General features: G+C 44.2%; 1 protein-coding gene across 1 annotated transcript in view; it reads left to right on the plus strand.

Moving 5' to 3' along the window:
- LOC123767404 (probable G-protein coupled receptor B0563.6) overlaps positions 1–18,613 on the plus strand; it is a 61,717-nt gene extending 43,104 nt beyond the window's left edge. Inside the window, exons 2-3 of the mRNA XM_045757082.2 lie at positions 11,053–11,229; positions 16,256–18,613. Of these exons, the coding sequence (XP_045613038.1) occupies positions 11,053–11,229; positions 16,256–17,069 (991 nt within the window). The 3' untranslated portion in view covers positions 17,070–18,613. The remainder of the gene's footprint in view (positions 1–11,052; positions 11,230–16,255) is intronic.
- The last annotated feature ends 2,230 nt before the right edge of the window (positions 18,614–20,843 follow it).

Raw genomic sequence — 20,843 nt, forward strand, 5'->3', positions numbered from 1 at the left:
AAACAAGCACAACAACCCACTAAGGAACAGCTTCACTAATCCCCGAGCACCCCTCAAAGGCAAAAGGAAATGTCAGAATAACCTGGTATCCAGTTACATAGGAATATAAAACATGGCGCAAAATCATACGTACACAGAATCCCATAATTACGCCAGTCAGGAAAAGTGCATAAAAAAACACCTCCCAACCGCAGCACAAAGCAATATAGCCATAAAGAAACGCGTCATAAAACAAGAAATACCACCACAGCACACAAGTCAATCACACCTAAAATCAGATGTAATCAACAAAAACACGCAAGCACCAGAAGGAACATACAAAGATAAAACACCCATAATCTTGGAGCCTCACGCAAAACGGAACACGAAACGCACGAGCCTCAGCACCCACACACGCAAAGAGACAAAGAGAAACACATAATTAATAAACCAGTAAGCACAACCAAGCAACAACATTAAGGAAAACCACAGCAATCAACACGCAACCAAACCCACAGGACAAAATATTACACACGCATTACTGAAACAAAATACAAAGGACAAGGAAAAATCAGTGACGGGCTCACTCGAGGACGTAGCAGCCACCACGCAGAGAACAGCACCACAACCCCATCTCTCTCCCCTAGGACACCCTACCAACGCCAGGCTCTTCATGGATTGCATTTGACTTAGAAGAACTAAGAAATGCCCAGAGACCTGAAAGCTGCAGTATTAAAAGATATGACAAGTTTTGTAATACAAAATGATCAGTATTTGTATGGTCAGCACAGTAACCGGACCAGGCAATGTGATATAGTCATTGCGGTGTAACGGGGGGTGGGGGAAATAGCTCTATCTTGTCCATTATTCCACCCCCCAGTTAACTAACGAGGCCGGGGGAAACAGCTCTCTCTAGTCCGTTATCCCGTCCCCAGTTAACTAACTATTCTAGAGCACTCCCAGAGTTCCTAAGGCAACCTCTCTCGTTCAACACCTTGTAACCTAGGTATTTGACTACCTAGGTGCTAAGACTACAAGGCGCCGTAACTTGATCAGTAACCCGAAACTCTAGAGAGAACTCTAGAATACATAATCACTGCCACAAACGTATAAGAGAAAACGAAAGGAAAGAAATGCATAGTGAAGTAATTAGTGAGGGTTTGGGGTGAGAGGGAGAGAGGTGGGAGGAGCGAGGAGGGTCATTAGTTGAAAGTGAGAGTTTAGAGATAGGTAGAAGTAGAAGAGTAGATAGTAGAAGTAGAAGAGTAGATAGTAGAAGACGAAATGCTGCCACCATCCATTCATGATCATTACATACAAGACAAGGAATGGAACTTGCCTGTATCACAAAATTCTCAAAGGATGTTATCATGAGTTCATTATTAGTATGTTCCCTCTGTACCATGTACTCAGTCTAAACCATGAAAACAGTAACCACAGAGGCTTTCTCACCTCAACTCAAAGCTCTAGGGAACAAAGTTAAACACAATTTAAATAATAAATTCATAATTATATTTCCCATGAAGTATCATAATTTAGCAATTCAATTAAAATGTTCCAGTTTAATATGCAAAGTGAGTCATCATCCAAGAATTCGAGAACCCTACAACTTGACTGCCCCTGATCATCACACAACATATGTAAACACGACCAAGTCACCTTAATGTTCACTCGCCGAGGACTGAGTCTAAGTTGAATAGAGAGGGGGGGGGGGGGTCTGTAGTTGACAGAGACTCCCGCCCTGCCGGCCGACAGCCTCCCTGCTCTGCTCGTCTGCTGTTCTCTTGATTAATGCTCCTTTCTGGATAGCTCTCCGAGTTTATATTGGGGAACCTAGTAGCTAACTCCGCCCACAAATAGATAGCCTCCGGCACTACCAAGCCACTCCTTAAACGTCGGCTTGTTTGAAGGCTACCAGACTACAATTAAGAGCTTAGCGGAAGCAAGGTGAAATTCTCATGATCTGACCTCAGGTCACTTGAGGTCATTAACGCTTTGAGGTGTGAGATCTCAGGCAGACAACTGGCGCCTCTCAGATCCTTGTCTGTGACTCATGTACTCTATATATATTTTAAATAAACTAACTCAAACACTTTTACAGTGTTACATCTCCCCTTCTCCCCGAAAATAAAGTTTTTGCAACACTGCTAAAGCAAGCTAGCTGTGTGCGACAACTTTATTAACGAAAAGAATACATCCTAGCTAAACAAATATACATCATCCTACTCTAAAAAATGAAATATGTAGACAGACGTCCATTGTCTCTGGCTGGGCGATGTCACTGCTTGGTCTTGTAGATAATCCTGTACCACATTTCTTCAACACAACTGCCTCCGTCGCTTCTCCGTCGTTAACGCACAACAACCCTTGGTCAACCCGAAAGCCGTTACTACTTGAACTGCGCACAGGACCGTGGAATTCGGTTGTCCCAGCTGATCTGTAATTGGCCCTACGTCAGTCACCATGAGAGACGTATATTGGGGTTCTTCACAGCTATAGGGACTACAAGTTTCGAGACCTTCATATAGTTGCCAACAGTAGAAATCCCATCCTACTCTTCTTCCTCCCTGTTGCTCCAGCACGCCTCCTTCAGAGAGCTACTTCTGACAGCCACATCAAGTCCGCACGACACAGGATGAATCACTCAACAGAGCAACATGCTTGCAGGAGGGGCGGCCAGTTAAGGCAAACGATCCTGTCTTGCAATTACGCTCCATGCAATGATGCTGACACCAGCAAGGGACACGAGGCATCGTGTCTCACTCAGCTTGTCTTATCTTCTTCTTTCTTCTTTCTTCTCTCTTCCTTCTTCTCTCTTCTTTCTTCTCTCTTCTTTCTCCCATGGGTCTTTGACAAGCGACCTGGGGTCCATTGGGGTCCGCCCGTCCTGGGGTCCATCCTGGGTAGACCGATGTTGGTGGGACAGACTGGAGTCGTTGTTGCTCCTCTTCCATCTTTACTGGGTCGTCTGGGGTCGTCTGCAGAACGACCTGGGGTCCACTGGGGGTCCGTAAGTCTTGGGGTCCACTGGGGTCCGTCCGTCCTGGGGTCCACTGGGTAGACCAATGTTGACCGACCGAGAGGGCTGCATCTTGGGGTCCCCTGGGGTGGTGGTGGTGGTGGAGCCATGACCTCCAGGTAGTGGGCTGGTCGTGGTGGTGGTGATAAACGCCCCTGAGTGTGGTACACAGCAGCCGTCTCCCTCTTTTGCATGTGCGTCTCTCCTCTCTTCTGGCTCCCACCTGTGGGTGAACAGAAAGGCGACAATACCCGTGTTCCATCTTGTTGTGTGACCCTGTAGTTTGTATAGGGTTCACACAGTCCAATTATAAGCTCTCCTCTTGGCAACAACTACACTTAAATTTTAATAATCCAATTAACTCTGAATGATATTGACTTGGTGGAACATAAAACAGTAACAGAGGAAAGTTTAGAGAAGAGAGAATAAGGTCATCACTACTTTTAACTTGTCACAAAAAAAAAATCAACACTAATAGACAAAACACTAGCCTAACTTAACTGTACCGTTCCTAATCTTAAGTACATAATTAACCGTTACTCCCACCCTTAACCTACAGCCACCTACGTGACCCAGAGTGTCTCCCTAGCTTCTCCGCCGTTCAACAACTCCAAACTGTTGCCACCCCTGTGACCAGACTATCTAACGTCGAGCGTCCCCAACGTGAAGTCTACTGACATACTAAGGCTCCCCCTAGCATGCTGTACAAGACCAGTACACCTCGGGTTATTGCGTTCAAAAGGAGTAAAACAGTCGATCGCAATAATCTGAGCAGAACCACTACTTAAAAACTACACCTGCCACTCCCCACTGACCTGGAGACCAGCGGTGGCTGGGTGTCCCCGTGGGACATGCGAGGTCACCTGTCACACTCAGCTGACCTGCACTACCAACACCGCTAAGTTCCCAAATCGCCAAATCTTATTACTAACATAAATCACTACACACGCAAGTTCTGGTGAACATTCCCTGAACTACACAAAACTCACAAAATCACTAAACCACAACACCAGAGAATCACTATCTCCTAGCCTGAAAAAACTCGCTAAATCGCGAAAGTAAAACACCTGTCAAGATCTCCCTGATAGCGCCTGAGCGGCAAAAAGACACGTGGGACTGAACAATGTTAAAAGAACACCAACTACCTACAACATTGTTCAACACCGCTGCCAACATTGTAACGGGGGGTGGGGGAAATAGCTCTATCTTGTCCATTATTCCACCCCCCAGTTAACTAACGAGGCCGGGGGAAACAGCTCTCTCTAGTCCGTTATCCCGTCCCCAGTTAACTAACTATTCTAGAGCACTCCCAGAGTTCCTAAGGCAACCTCTCTCGTTCAACACCTTGTAACCTAGGTATTTGACTACCTAGGTGCTAAGACTACAAGGCGCCGTAACTTGATCAGTAACCCGAAACTCTAGAGAGAACTCTAGAATACATAATCACTGCCACAAACGTATAAGAGAAAACGAAAGGAAAGAAATGCATAGTGAAGTAATTAGTGAGGGTTTGGGGTGAGAGGGAGAGAGGTGGGAGGAGCGAGGAGGGTCATTAGTTGAAAGTGAGAGTTTAGAGATAGGTAGAAGTAGAAGAGTAGATAGTAGAAGTAGAAGAGTAGATAGTAGAAGACGAAATGCTGCCACCATCCATTCATGATCATTACATACAAGACAAGGAATGGAACTTGCCTGTATCACAAAATTCTCAAAGGATGTTATCATGAGTTCATTATTAGTATGTTCCCTCTGTACCATGTACTCAGTCTAAACCATGAAAACAGTAACCACAGAGGCTTTCTCACCTCAACTCAAAGCTCTAGGGAACAAAGTTAAACACAATTTAAATAATAAATTCATAATTATATTTCCCATGAAGTATCATAATTTAGCAATTCAATTAAAATGTTCCAGTTTAATATGCAAAGTGAGTCATCATCCAAGAATTCGAGAACCCTACAACTTGACTGCCCCTGATCATCACACAACATATGTAAACACGACCAAGTCACCTTAATGTTCACTCGCCGAGGACTGAGTCTAAGTTGAATAGAGAGGGGGGGGGGGGGTCTGTAGTTGACAGAGACTCCCGCCCTGCCGGCCGACAGCCTCCCTGCTCTGCTCGTCTGCTGTTCTCTTGATTAATGCTCCTTTCTGGATAGCTCTCCGAGTTTATATTGGGGAACCTAGTAGCTAACTCCGCCCACAAATAGATAGCCTCCGGCACTACCAAGCCACTCCTTAAACGTCGGCTTGTTTGAAGGCTACCAGACTACAATTAAGAGCTTAGCGGAAGCAAGGTGAAATTCTCATGATCTGACCTCAGGTCACTTGAGGTCATTAACGCTTTGAGGTGTGAGATCTCAGGCAGACAACTGGCGCCTCTCAGATCCTTGTCTGTGACTCATGTACTCTATATATATTTTAAATAAACTAACTCAAACACTTTTACAGTGTTACAGCGGTAATTCGCCTTGGCTATAGACACATCTGGCAGGTTAGTGAGGCTGAGCCACTACCAGAATACTCAGATTGTAAACTCTGTGATAAACCTTTAATGCATTCACTAGAACACTATATTGTTGAAGGTGACACCGTAGAGGACTTTAGACCTCCTGGCCTCTTGTACCACCAACTGTGTAACTATTTTATTGACTCAGGTGTTCTGGACGACATCCTGACAATTTATCCAAAATTTGCTTGTCCATTTTAAAGAATGAAGAACAATTTGATTTATATTACTTCTAAGCTGCGTCACTTATGAACCCATCCCTGCCCTTGTGTGGCAGTGCACAATAGAAAGTTCTTTTCACATATACATACATTAAAACATTAATTGTAACCATGATATATATGTGCTCCAGCCTACAGTTTAGACCTATTGTCTTGTGTATGACCCTCTGTCCTGCGTGACAGTGAATACCAGCATTATCCTCACTTTAATAAGACTTAATTGAAATCCTCAGATTAGGCAAAATTGTAATTAATTTTGTCAGTAAAGATGTTAATAATAGTAAGGAATTTGACCAATTTTGTAGCGGTAGCCTGGTACGGCGGTAGTATTAACTTCATTTAAACTCTCAGAGGTCATGCTTGGGGAGGTCGAGGGCTCCCTCCTCAGTCCCTGGTCATGCTTGGGGAGGTCGAGGGCTCCGTCCTCAGACCCTGGTCATGCTTGGGGAGGTCGAGGGCTCCCTCCTCAGACCCTGGTCATGCTTGGGGAGGTCGAGGGCTCCGTCCTCAGACCCTGGTCATGCTTGGAGAGGTCGAGGGCTCCGTCCTCAGACCCTGGTCATGCTTGGGGAGGTCGAGGGCTCCCTCGTCAGTCCCTGGTCATGCTTGGGGAGGTCGAGGGCTCCCTCCTCAGTCCCTGGTCATGCTTGGGGAGGCCGAGGGCTCTCTCCTCAGTCCCTGGTCATGCTTGGGGAGGCCGAGGGCTCCGTCCTCAGTCCCTGGTCATGCTTGGGGAGGTCGAGGGCTCCCTCCTCAGTCCCTGGTCATGCTTGGGGAGGTCGAGGGCTCCGTCCTCAGTCCCTGGTCATGCTTGGGGAGGTCGAGGGCTCCCTCCTCAGTCCCTGGTCATGCTTGGGGAGGTCGAGGGCTCCGTCCTCAGTCCCTGGTCATGCTTGGGGAGGTCGAGGGCTCCCTCCTCAGTCCCTGGTCATGCTTGGGGAGGTCGAGGGCTCCGTCCTCAGTCCCTGGTCATGCTTGGGGAGGTCGAGGGCTCCGTCCTCAGTCCCTGGTCATGCTTGGGGAGGTCGAGGGCTCCCTCCTCAGTCCCTGGTCATGCTTGGGGAGGCCGAGGGCTCCCTCCTCAGACCTTGTCATATGTAACATACACGCGGACATCAATTTTAAATCTAAAAGTGCAACGTATTGGAGAGTAAGGTAAACACAGCTGGAGGGAGATCTGTTGTTATCGGTCCGTCACACTCCGCCCACACTCCCCCGACCTGTAAACAATTCCCTGTCCCATCCACACTCACCTGTCTTGCCCACACTTCTCTGCCCCGCCCACACTCACCTGTCTTGCCCACACTTCTCTGCCCCGCCGAGAAGAAATTGTTAAAAAGTTAAACAAAATTGTTAAAACAATTTAAAAGTTATTTTAACACCTGCGATACACGTGACAGTCTTTGTACACGTAATAAGCCAAAATGAAATAAAAACATGAACACTAATTTCAACTTAGTAACCTAGACACTGACATAAACAAAAATATAAAAAGTACAGTGCTACAAGATACAATACCCAACACCATAACTCTTAATGAGTTGCCTTAGCAATGTTATCATGTGTCATGCTGCAACCCATCCTCCGAATTGACAGTACGTTTTAATATTAAGTGTAAATAAGTACAATTCCTGACTGTCATACATAGTACATAATTGCACTTATGAGGCTGTTACATTTACTCCCCATTTTTGGAGGACGGGCTGCATCAGGAGCTAGATGTTAACCCAGCAGAGCGCCTGAGCCTAATGACAAGACCGGCTGGTTTCTGCCAGACGTCGACTAGCTTGCCGCCTTCTGGAGGGCAGGTGGCATGATTGACACTTGCTTAACTAAACGAACTATGTGCTTCAGGTCCTGGACCCATTGTGTACCTCTGTAACCCTTTCCACCACTGCCCCACGGGATGAGTATGGGGTACATAATAAATAAAGGAATCTGAAATATATATATATGTTTTGGACGAGGTGTGTAACGTCATAATATTCAAGTCCATCCTCCTAAAATGAAAGTACTTGAAGTAATTACAAGTATGTGGTGGAAAGTACAAATATGTCATGATGGACCACCAGAAAGTAGACCTGTTGTATTGAATTTGGACGAACTGGAAGTTGTTATTTATACAGTCTAACCATCCTAGGTCTAATACACGCTATCTGGGGCCTAATATAGCACTAATATATGTGTTATACTAGGCCTAGGAATATTTAAGTTTGCTGGCTTACTAGAGGCTCCATTATTACATATTGGTACGACTGATCACATAAGTTACAAAAGTTACCACCAAAAGAGGAGGATGAGTTGTATGTTGTTTAAGATTCGCTACTTGGAACAAAAAGTTCCAAGTAGCACGGGCTATGGTGAGCCCGTAGATGAGTTGTAATATCACCGCACTACAGGTGTTCGAACTTACTGGCAATGAGAAGGTCGACGTGACGTCACCTGTGTCGGTCACGGGAAGTGAGTGCCAGACAAAGTGCCAAGAGCAACTTACCTCAACGTCCCGTCGCTTACTTTAAGACACTTAGGGGTCATAAGGTGCACCACAAGCAAACAGAATGCTGACAAGGAGCACTATATACACACACACATTATTCATATGTATTGGGAAGTTCATTATCCATAATTCAGGACAAGTAGATAGGGAGACCTTATTCCCACAACCATTGAGGATTATCAGGATGTCGGTACCAAAAAGATTGTCGATGCGTCTCCCGCCCATTTTCCCTGAAAGGTCCTTGAAAGGTTCGTGGATCCGTTTACAGTTTAACACGGTCGACTCTCTTGTCATTGGTTAAAAGTTATGACCCAAACATCCGGAGTGCGGGAGTGATTGATCACACATTGTCCACTCAACTTTAAATAGGTTCTAACACCTCTGGTAGCGGCTAATGTATTAGGTGGTGATATTTATAGATGAGGCTATAGGTTTAGACGCGCAGTGACGAGACGAGTGTTACCGTATTGTTCGTAAATAAACTAGTACAACACTACAGGCTTAGCTAAATAAACAAGTTACTACAACACACAAACAGTGGTTTGAACAAACTATTACAACACTCACTTACGGAGTGGTATGAGCAAATTGCAAGAGAGTTTTTGCATTGTGTTCAAAACGATCAGTAAACAAACTTTCACCATATTATTACGTAAACATTTTCTTTGTTGGATTCTTCTTCGTCTTGCCGCTTTGAAAAGCAAAAAAGATTAACCCTTGGCGTATCGCCATCCCATGCGGCATTCCTCCCCGTGTTTATACCTTAGGCTGTTTTGTTTCCTGTGTCTTCAGAGGCTACGCCTGCTACCATTTTCTGCAAGCCTCTCTCGCTTCTTTTTCCTTTCGAGCATCTGATTTGCATTTCTAAATTTCTACCCTTTTTACAGCTGTTTCTACACAGTTCAAATAAAACGAATATCAACAGCTATGAATTCAATGTTGGTCAACACAGGAATTGCTTTTAGAAATCTAAATTATCATTCACATATACCAGGTACACGATAAATTTCTGTGTGGTTTGATTGAGGGTGTAAGGGTGTGTAGCGAGTGAATTATCCCAATAATATACTCGCTACAGAGGGAATATACTTTCATTCCCTGGGAGGGGCAGTTCTGTAGCGAGTATATTATTGGGATAATCCACTCGCTACAGGTGTGAACACCATTACCCACATGCCTGAGTGTAGGCGGGCCAACAGTGAAAATCATGGTTGGGCCTCCAGAATCTCCCAGTGAATTCAGTAAAGTTCCACGTTGGTTGGCTTTTTGCCCTACCGTGACCGAGCGGGTTAAAGCAGGCGTCTGGGAAACACCAATTCTTCACACCATTGCCTGTGTTCCCTTGTGCGAGTACCACTCATAAAACAGTATGTCCTGATTGATTGATAAAGATTAAGCCACCCAAAAGGTGGCACGGGCATAAATAGCCCGTGAGTGGTGGCCCTTTTGAGTCATTACCAGTATCAAGAGCTGATACTGGAGATCTGTGGAGGTGCGACTGCACCCTGCGTGACGGGAGATGTCTCCCGTGAGTATGTCCTATTCTGTTCTTTCAGTTATACTGTGTGGGTCGGCCAGAGGCTCCGAGCCCATGCAAGAATATTCCTGCAAACAAACAAAATTAGAATTTTGTACGTGGTAATCATATCTCCCTAAGCTTTTCTATCTTCCAGTGACGCGAGGTTTAATTTCTGTTCGCAGTTACTTATACTGATGTGAGAGGTACGAACTCCAGTTTCTGGGCTCCGCCTGTTGATGAACTGACTGTTGAAAGCTACCAAACACCATCAACAGAAGGGTTCCAGAAGTTGTACAATTTTATTTCTTCAAAACACCGACCATACACCAACTTTAGATAGAAACTTACACGAGATGGAAATTATGGCTAATGACAATTTCATTTATTCCTTTTACATTGCCACTATTGTCCTCGGCGCATGTCTGGAGAGGTTTAACATCAGTGACTTAAGCAGACGAGGAGTCACAATAACGTGGCTGAAATGTGTTGACCAGACCACACACTAGAAAGTGAGGGGACGACGACGTTTCGGTCCGTCCTGGACCATTCACACAATCGACTTGAGAATGGTCCAGGACGGACCGAAACGTCGTCGTCCCTTCACTTTTTAGTGTATGGTTTGGTCAACATCAGTGACTTAAATTTGACACAGACAACATTAGGAAAATAAATCAAATAAAAGCACATCATATACTTATATACAGTCGTAATCACAAACGCTTGTAAATATATGTAAACACTTGTAAACACATACCGTACTTATATTTGTATTGACGCATTCACTTATACAAAGATTTCTAAACACATACAGACACTTGTACAAACGCATTCACACAAACAAAGGCACCTGTATAAACGCATACATATGCATACAGACGCTTATACAACGCCTGCTATGCAGTAGGCTTCTTCACCTATGCTCCTCCTCGTGCGTGTTGGGCCAGATTCACGAAAACACTTACGAACCTGTACATCTTTTCTCAATCTTTGGAGGCTTTGTTTACAATTATTAAACAGTTAATGAGCTCCGAAGCACCAGGAGGCTGTTTATAACAATAACAACAGTTGATTGGGAATTTTTCATGCTTGTAAATTGTTTAATAAATGTTATCAAAGCCGTCAAAGATTGAGGAAAGATGTACACGTTCGTAAGTGCTTGCGTAAGTGCTTTCGTGAATCTGGCCCCTTCTTGTCTTCCCGGTACAGCCTCCGTTACTTGACTTGAGAAATATATTCGTGTTAGTTTTATTAGTTCCCCCTCAACATTCTCTGACCTGTAACAATAGAGTGTTTGTTTCCATTCTACAGCCTGCGGGACTCGGACCTGCCGGTGAACTGCACGGTGGAGGACCAGCCTGACCTGCGCTTCCTGCGGTGGGCGGTCTACCAGGTGGTGTTCCCTGTCCTGGTGTCTCTGGGGGTCGTCGCCAACCTCCTCAACCTCGTCGTGCTCTCCAGGCCTTCCATGAGAGGTGTCGCCTACAGGTGCGTCGTAATGGTCCTCTGTGTGGTCCGTAAAATGCGCTTGGTTCCTATACACGGTAGGCTACATCCAGTACTGGCATGGGTTCTGTAGGGTGCGCCGTGGATGGCCACGTCCATTTGGTGGTCCATGGTAGGCTGGGTCTCATAGGTAGCCTACGGTAGTAGGGCGTGTCTTGTAGGTCGACTTGGAGGGGCCACGGGGACCTGGGTCTTTTGTGTGGCTCAAGGTGCGATAGGTCGTATAGAATTGCCCATAACACCTATATGGGCAATTCTTATACCATGGCAACCTATAATGGTATGAGCCATGGTATAAGAATTGCAACCTATATGGTTACAATTCTTATACCATGTCGTAGCTCAGTCGATTAAGGCAGCGTCTGGGATCCTCTCAGACGTAGGTTCGAATCCTCGTCACGGCCCTTGTGGATTTGTTCATGCCCATAAAGTCTTGGATCCTGAATGTGTACTATAGTAGGCTCAGCCCCGAGTGTGTACTACAGTAGGCTCAGCCCCGAGTGTGTACTACAGTAGGCTCAGCCCCGAGTGTGTACTACAGTAGGCTCAGCCCCGAGTGTGTACTACAGTAGGCTCAGCCCCGAGTGTGTACTACAGTAGGCTCAGCCCCGAGTGTGTACTATAGTAGGCTCAGCCCCGAGTGTGTACTACAGTAGGCTCAGCCCCGAGTGTGTACTACAGTAGGCTCAGCCCCGAGTGTGTACTATAGTAGGCTCAGCCCCGAGTGTGTACTACAGTAGGCTCAGCCCCGAGTGTGTACTACAGTAGGCTCAGCCCCGAGTGTGTACTACAGTAGGCTCAGCCCCGAGTGTGTACTACAGTAGGCTCAGCCCCGAGTGTGTACTACAGTGAGCTCAGTCCTGAAGGTTGACAATGGTGAACTAGGTTCTGTATGGAAGTACTAGACGCCACTCCTAACTGTTCGCCTCCATTCACCCAGCAGCAATCACGTACCTGGTCGTTAAAAGATTGGGGGGTCGTATTCCAGGGGAAACTAGTGGGTAAAGCTAAGGTTTAATACCATGATCTATAGGATGGGAAAGCTCTCAGCTTGCTAACAGGAGTTCGCAGTCATTTGTTTCTGTACCCACCTGTGTAACAAAAGACGATAATAATAGTCCTGTAAGGGAGCCTTGGTGGCTAGATCCAGCAGAAGCAGAAACGCCTGTCTCGTGTCCCTTCAAGGAACGCGGTTCACAGCACAGCTGACTACCGCTGCTGCTCTTAACTGCACACTAGGAACCACCTTATATTAGCCGCTTGTCAGACCGTGAGACCTAATTCAAAAAAAAAGGAAGGCCAATATTGTTTCGAGGCGTCCAAATTTAGATGTATTATTTTACACGAGCACTGCAATTTTGGACGCTGATGCGTCAAAATTATGGAACTTTCATTGTGAGAATGGGTTGCTTGGTCCTGTGCAGTGACCTGGTGGGATGGAGCCTATTGGTGAACCACGGTGAGTTGGGTTCTCTTCGTCGGTTATTTTGGACAGGGGTCTAATAGGTGGGTCACGATGGGTTGGGACCTAAAGATGGGCCACGATGGGCTGGGACCTCTTTATGAACTTGTTGTTGTACTTGATATTTACCTATTCATGTATCTCGACCTCTTTGTGAGCTATAATGGGCTGGGACCTTCAGGTGGGCCATGAATGTCTGGGTCAAGGTCCATCAGTGTCCTCTAGGTGGACCATGAATGGCTGGGACCTCTCGAGGACCCATGAGGGCCTGGCTCTTGAAGTTAAACTGGACCATCGTAGGATTGGCCATGTCGAACGCATCACATGTTTACCGATAACATAAATAACAGAGAGTAAATGTTCAGCATCACCTCATATTAAGATTTAGCTTTACACTCTCATCATATCAACACTATAATGTTTATCTACCATCTTCATAAACTAATATTTTCAGCGTTGAACGGTACGCAGCTGCTCTCCGTCGTTTCGAAAAAGTGCAGCGCTTTTTGAGGAACTGTAACTTGAAAATCGTCTAAAATGTGAACGATAATCACAGTGGCCCCAAACTTAACCTAACCCAAGCACAGTGACCCTAACCTAACCATAACTTATCATGAGGATTGTAAATATTTACACAAAGGCGCATGAGGCGCTATGATATTTGGGTACAGTATGAATTAGGATAACGATTGATTGATTGATGAAGATTAAGCCACCCAAAAGGTGGCACGGGCATGAATAGCCCGTAAGTGGTGGCCCTTTTGAGCCATTACCAGTATCAATAGATGATACTGGAGATCTGTGGAGGTGCGGCTGCACCCTGCGTGACGGGAGATGTCTCCCGTGTTAGGATAACGTAACCGGCATTTATTTATCAACGCAATAATAATTGTTCCCGTATTCAAGCAACGCAGTTCCCTTTGTTTACAAATGACTAATCGCCTGTATCTAACCTATCCAGAATCCTTTAGTTCATAAAAAATTCATAATTCAGACGAATCTACTAAAAGAAATTTTAGCCAAAAAATAATTAATAATTCATTGTGTCGGGGACAGGCAGCCAGTATATACGTTTATATATAGGTTCCCCCCCCCACCCCCCAAGGTCGAATTACTAACTCTCCCCAGGATGCAACCCCACAAAAAGCTGACTAACTCCTGGATATACATTTACTGCTAGATGGACAGGGGCATTAGGTTTATAGGAAAAGCACCCAATCAGTTCTATGCCGCCCGGAATTCGAACCCGGAATTTACGATTGTGACTCGAGAACGAACCCCACTGTACTACCGGGACCCCTAAGTATCCCTAGTTTGCTAACTTTAGGTAGTAAATGTGGGTGATTGTAACTTTCCGGCCGCTCCCTATTGAAATTGAAATTGAAATAAGTTTATTGAGGTAAAATACACACAAAGGGATGAGGTAGCTCAAACTATTCTCACCTCGTTCAGTACATCGTGTTAATACATACATAAACACACATCGCAAGCAATAAACATATTACCAAACATTCTGAGAGATAAACATTTACATTTTACAGCTCTAACATGATGATAGCTCTAACATTTTACAGCTCTAACATGATGATAGCTCTAACATCATTAACATCTACAGCTCCCCATTGGCTTGGGATGGGGGAGGTGGAGTAAATAATAAGGAAATTAGGTTATGAAACTAGCTCACCGCAAATGTAAGTTGCCTAGCTTAAGCGACTGAACTTGTGATCATTCTCGAACCCATTGACGATATAGACATTAAACTATGTAACTAGCCTATCAAGACTGTTGTACCTTGCTTATCTAAATGAATTTTGGGGTTCAGTTCCTGACCCCATTATGTGCCTCTATAACCGTTCTTTTCCCACTAGCACAACTGAATGGTTATGGGGTTTAAATATTAAATATCATATGAAATATCCATTTATTTAATCCATTTGAATTAAATGGAATGAACTTCAAACTTCTCAAGTTACTCACCAAAAAGATATACACGTTTTCTAATATGACATTCCACAACGGCCACCAGCATAATCTCTAGGGGTAACTCATGTCACCGTATACCCATACAGTTTAGTCGCTTCAGATTAATCTTTTGAGTTTTCACCGGTCTTCTGTAAAGGAGGAAATGTATATGTTTATCTCTCAGAATGTTTGGTAATATGTTTATTGTTTGTGATGTGTGTCTATGTATGTATTAACACGATGTACTGAACGGGGTGAGAATAGCTTGAGCTACCTCATCCCTTTGTGTGTATTTTACCTCAATAAACTTATTTCAATTTCAATTTCACCGGTGTAACGAACATCCTTAGTCATTTTATCTAAGGCATATTAAATGTATACACCTTTAATTTGGTAAAAAAAAAAATACTGCATTTAAGCTTCCGCAATGGCTTAAGTGTTCCACCACAAGTTGGTGGAATTTAAATTCAAATTCAAATTACAAATTCTTTTTTCAGGAAAAGTACATGCATAGTTGATTTACAAACATAAACTTGGATTATGTTATAGAGCTAGTACATACAATACCTAAAGTCACTAATACGCATAGCGTTTCGGGCAACATCAAACAAAACGATTCTTCGCGGCAGGGGATCGTATTCCAGGGACCTGCCCGAAACGCTACGCGTACTAGTGGCTGTACAAGAATGTAACAACTCTTGTATATATCTCAAAAAAAAAAAAAAAAAAAAAAAAAAAAAAAAAAAAAAAAGCCGGTGAATCTATTTCTAATTTGACTAAGTGAAATAATGAAAATTTTTGAATTTGTGTTGTTACTATATGCACATCAACAGAGAAGGCTGTTTTGTAATTAGTCCCCGTGACGAAGTGGTAACACATTCGCCTGGCGTTTCGCGAGCGTTTTGGCCTGGGTTCGTATCCTGGCCGGGGAGGATTAACTGGGAGTCAGTCCTTAACTGTAGCCTCTGTTCACCCAGCAGTTAATGGGTATTTGGTTGTTAAACGATTTGGCGGGTCGTATTCCGGGTAAAATTAAGATTAAGGACTTGCCCGAAACGCTATGCGTGCTAATGGCTGTACAAGAATGTAAGAACCATATATTAATGATGATAACAGAGTACACTTCAGTTGGATTCCATCTCATGTTGGCCTTCGAATGCATGATAGAGCTGATGAGTTAGCCAAAGAATCTGCCTTCATATAAAGAGCTGATGAGTTAGCCAAAGAATCTGCCTTCATATAAAGAGCTGATGAGTTAGCCAAAGAATCTGCCTTCATATAATGAGCTGATGAGTTAGCCAAAGAATCTGCCTTCATATTATGAGCTGATGAGTTAGCCAAAGAATCTGCCTTCATATTATGAGCTGATGAGTTAGCCAAAGAATCTGCCTTCATATAATGAGCTGATGAGTTAGCCAAAGAATCTGCCTTCATATAATGAGCTGATGAGTTAGCCAAAGAATCTGTCATGCCATATCATGCAGGTATGTTTTTTGGTGTCTTATATGTGATGAGTTACGGTATGATGTGTACCATACAAGCGTGTCGCCGACCTGAGTATAACCTAAGTGTGTCCCCCCACAGGTACCTGAACCATTTGGCAGTCAGTGACCTGCTGTACCTGTTGTTCAACGTGCCCTTCTGCATGAACGACTTCGCCCGGATCTCGGAGATGCAGGTGGTGTCCGCAGCTAGCGCCGTGTACTACGCCAATGTGGGCATTCCCTTGGTGAACCTCTTCCTCACCATGAGCGAGTACATCGTCGTGTGGCTCTCCTACGACCGATGCCTTGCCGTTTGCAGCCCGCAGAAGTTCTCGGCCAAACAGAGAATGGAGGTCGTGAGAATACGGTGCGGCATGTCGCTCCTGCTGACCATGTTCGTCTACAGTCTCAGTCCCCTTCGGCAGACGTACAACTGCGACGACGACGGGTGCTGCGTCAGCGAGAGCTTCTACAGCGAAGAACCCTGGTATATGGGTTACGAGTTCTTCAGGGAAATCTACTCCAGGTTCTTACCTGCCGTACTCATAACGTCCTTCAATGTGGCCATCGTGGTGACGCTGAAACAAATCAAGCGCGAGCGAGACTGTGATATCATAAATGAGGCGAGGCAGGAGAGAGAACGACGGCTCTTTTTCCTGCTGATGGCCATCACAGTCTTCTTCTATGTCTCTGCCTTTCCCAGCGCCATCTATAAAGTTATAATGTTTAACGATATGACCTTCGTCCCATACTTTAGAGCCGTGGCCGATGTCTTAGAAGTTTCAGGCCACGTTTTCAATTTCGTTTTGTACTTCTTATTCAGTCCCGATTATCGCAAAGCGCTAGTGGACATGACTTCCGCCGGGCAGCAAAACAATAATATTGCTCTGTCTTCTACAGCTATTCCTCTATGAATCAATAGACCGTTATTAAATATATGTAAAATTTTGTGGATGAAATATTTTTTAAATGTAAATAATATTACACATATATTCTTATATTACGCGCCTTACCAATAGTGTTATTAGCGGATGACAAAATTGAAGTATTGTTAGAGCGACTAGGCGCTCTCTTTAAGAGGCACAAAGATGTTTGATAACGATAATACAAATAAACACATCAATTCCCCGAGCATTCCATTGAATTTTATATACTCGAGTGCATAGCAAGGTGAAGTTTGCATGGCTGATTAGCAGCTCTTGAAGGATATGGAACTGGTGGCTATACCTTGTGGAAACTTTCATGTCAAATTCAAATTCTTTTCACTTGCAATTTTTTAAACAGAAAATCGAAGTACGTTTGCAAGATCATAGGCGGAGTACCATTGGTGTATACTGACTGAAGAGATGTCAATGTTTAACATTCCAGACATCATGTTATCAGTATAAATACTAAACACCAGGGGCAAGATTCACGAAAGCACATACGCAAGCACTTACGAACCTGTACATCTTTTCTCAATCTTTGGCGACTTTGTTTACAATTATTAAACAGTTAATGAGCTCCGAAGCACCAGGAGGCTGTTTATAACAATAACAACAGTTGAATGGGAAGTTTTCATGCTTGTAAACTGTTTAATAAATGTAACCAAAGTCGTCAAAGATTGAGGAAAGATGTACACGTTCGTAAGTGCTTGCGTAAGTGCTTTCGTGAATCTGGCCCCAGAGCCAGACTATGTATGCTGCTGCCAGCAAGCGCCTGGCTGAGGCTACGCGCCTCAGGCTACTGAGGCTACTACGAGGTGGTGACAGAGACGAGCGCTGTGTACCCGCCTGCTTCCTGTCCTTGTGATTTGGTAAAAATATCATCACCATTCTGAGGGCATCCTGGGGTGTGCACTTTTCTCTGGTGAAAACATTTAAAAATGAATGTAATAGTCGTGGATTCTTTGGTGAGAACCTTCATTTAAACTTCAGGAAATTGGTGATAAGAGTGAGTGTGGAGGGATTTAGGTGGAGTGAGGAAAGGTGGACGTCAGTCTGCTTCTTGAATACACCCGTCTGCATCACTCCCACCGGCTACGAGCCTGGCTATAAACACACACACACACACATATATACACACACACAAGCTAGGTGAGTACACACACACACCACGGGCTTCACACATACCTGCCTTATGCCCATTCAACCAGAGCTGCTGTTATTTTAGAAGAAGACAGCAAGAACAAGAGGCAGGTCCACCCCAGCACATCATTACCCCAAGATAAAATAAGACAACAAACATGAACACAACCCTCCACTTGCGGGCTGTTCATGCCCGTGCCACCTCTTGGGTGGCTTAATCTCATTCAAATAATGCGTCATGAACACAACAGTAGAACATCATCTCACCATCACCATTAACCACACACACCTGGACCCCCGGTGGTGGTGATTGTACTCTCGCTACCACATGTGTTCACCTCTAAATTTGACATTTGTACTCGCTTAAAGACGATTAAACTTTGAGCCTTAAAGTTCTTTTAATGAGACCCTTAAGATGTCTGACTTGTATATGCCAGGATGTTTCTGAAGGCCTGTGCTTTTGATAAATATATAGAATACAAAATCACAAGGAAGTAATAGTCGTTATAATATGTAAAGTCACACTGTACTGATATTGTGTTTGCGAATCTGTACGTATGTACAGGTAAAAAACTAATTCAGAATTTATTAATAAAACTAAATCAGAAATCTTTGTTTTATCTAGCAATATATCCATTAATAATATATATATATATATATATATATATATATATATATATATATATATATATATATATATATATATATATATATATATATATATATATATATATATATATATATATATATATATATATATATATGAAGAAGAAAAAACATGAAGAAACAGATTAAACCAATTTAAAATAAATAATGTGTTCATTAATATAACATCATTCGCAATAAGCATACATAAATAAACATTCTGTATATATACAACTACGAATAAATTTAATAACCTTAATTACTTGCTAAATCTATATATGTATATGCAAGAAGAGATAACTGAGTAGCTGGAGGCAGGCGTGTCAAGATCACAGGCTACGACCATGTCTCAATTCACGTATCAAGATCACAGGCTACGACGGTGTCTCAATTCACGTTTCAAGATCACAGGCTACGACGGTGTCTCAATTCACGTGTCAAGATCACAGGCTACGACGGTGTCTCAATTCACGTTTCAAGATCACAGGCTACGACGGTGTCTCAATTCACGTGTCAAGATCACAGGCTACGACGGTGTCTCAATTCACGTACCAAAATCACAGGCTACGATCGTTGGCAATTTACAGGTAAGTTTGTATAATAATAATTAAAGTAATAAAACTGAGGCTTTGTGATTAATAATATGTTTAGTATAACGGCAGACAGAGTATAATGAAGTATAATGAAGTAGGCAATATTTACTTTTGCTTTCGTCCTCCCTGCATGCCCGAGTCGTTGAGATGTGTGCTGTTGAAGTTGTGAAGCCTCTTTGGGAGGCTTTGCCACTGGGCTTTAGTGTAAGCCTACTAGTCTATCCCCACCTCACCTCCACACCCGGACGTCAGCTATCTCTTTAAAGAACATACATTCCAATCGACTTGAGAATGGTCCAGGACGGACCGAAACGTCGTCGTCCCTTCAACTTCTAGTGTGTGGTCTGGTCAACAACATACCTTCCAACTACTCACTGTGGTTGGTGGGTGTAACTTCCCACCTATAGGAGCCCGGTGGGTGAAACTCCCCACCGACAGGAGCCCGGTGGGTGAAACTCCCCACCTATACATGAGCCCGGTGGGTAAAACTCCCAACCTATACAGGATCCCATCCCATCCCCACGTAATATTGTCATATATACTCACCTATATGATCCATGCATTAATACTAACAAGAAAACCAACACGTAAGTTCCCCAGAGCAGGATATTGCCATTCATGTTATGATTTAATTGTAATTAGTAATTATGCACGATTGTTGATAGAGAACAATCCTCGGCCTTGGTGGAAACTTTTGCTGATGGGGTTATTTTGGGGGATTACCAGGTGTAGTGCAGCGTTCACAGCCCCGATCCAAGATCCTCCACATAGTCGACATATTGGCAGGCGCCGAGGCGAGGGTCACACTATTCCCACTGTTGTAAACACACTATCCCATTCTTCTTTCTTGATATTTTATCTCTCTCTCTCTCTCTCTCTCTCTCTCTCTCTCTCTCTCTCTCTCTCTCTCTCTCTCTCTCTCTCTCTCTCTCTCTCTCTTCCTCTTCTCTCTCTCTCTCTCTCTCTCTCTCTCTCTCTCTCTCTCTCTCTCTCTCTCTCTCTCTCTCTCTCTCTCTCTCTCTCTCTCTCTCTCTCACTCTCCCTCCCTCCCTTCCTCCCTCCCTCTCTCTCTCTCTCTCTCTCTCTCTCTCTCTCTCTCTCTCTTCCTCTCTCTCCCTCCCTCTCTCCCTCCCTCTCTCCCTCCCTCTCTCTCTCTCTGTCTCTCTCTCTCTCTCTCTCTCTCTCTCTCTCTCTCTCTCTCTCTCTCTCTCTCTCTCTCTCTCTCTCTCTCTCTCTCTCTCTCTCTCTCCCTCTCTCTCCCTCCCTCCCTCTCTCTCTCTCTCTCTCTCTCTCTCTCTCTCTCTCTCTCTCTCTCTCTCTCTCTCTCTCTCTCTCTCTCTCTCTCTCTCTCTCTCTCTCTCTCTCTGTCTCTCTCTCTCTCTCT

This window comes from Procambarus clarkii, chromosome 74, assembly GCF_040958095.1.
Source record: "Procambarus clarkii isolate CNS0578487 chromosome 74, FALCON_Pclarkii_2.0, whole genome shotgun sequence".
Lineage (NCBI taxonomy): Eukaryota > Metazoa > Arthropoda > Malacostraca > Decapoda > Cambaridae > Procambarus > Procambarus clarkii.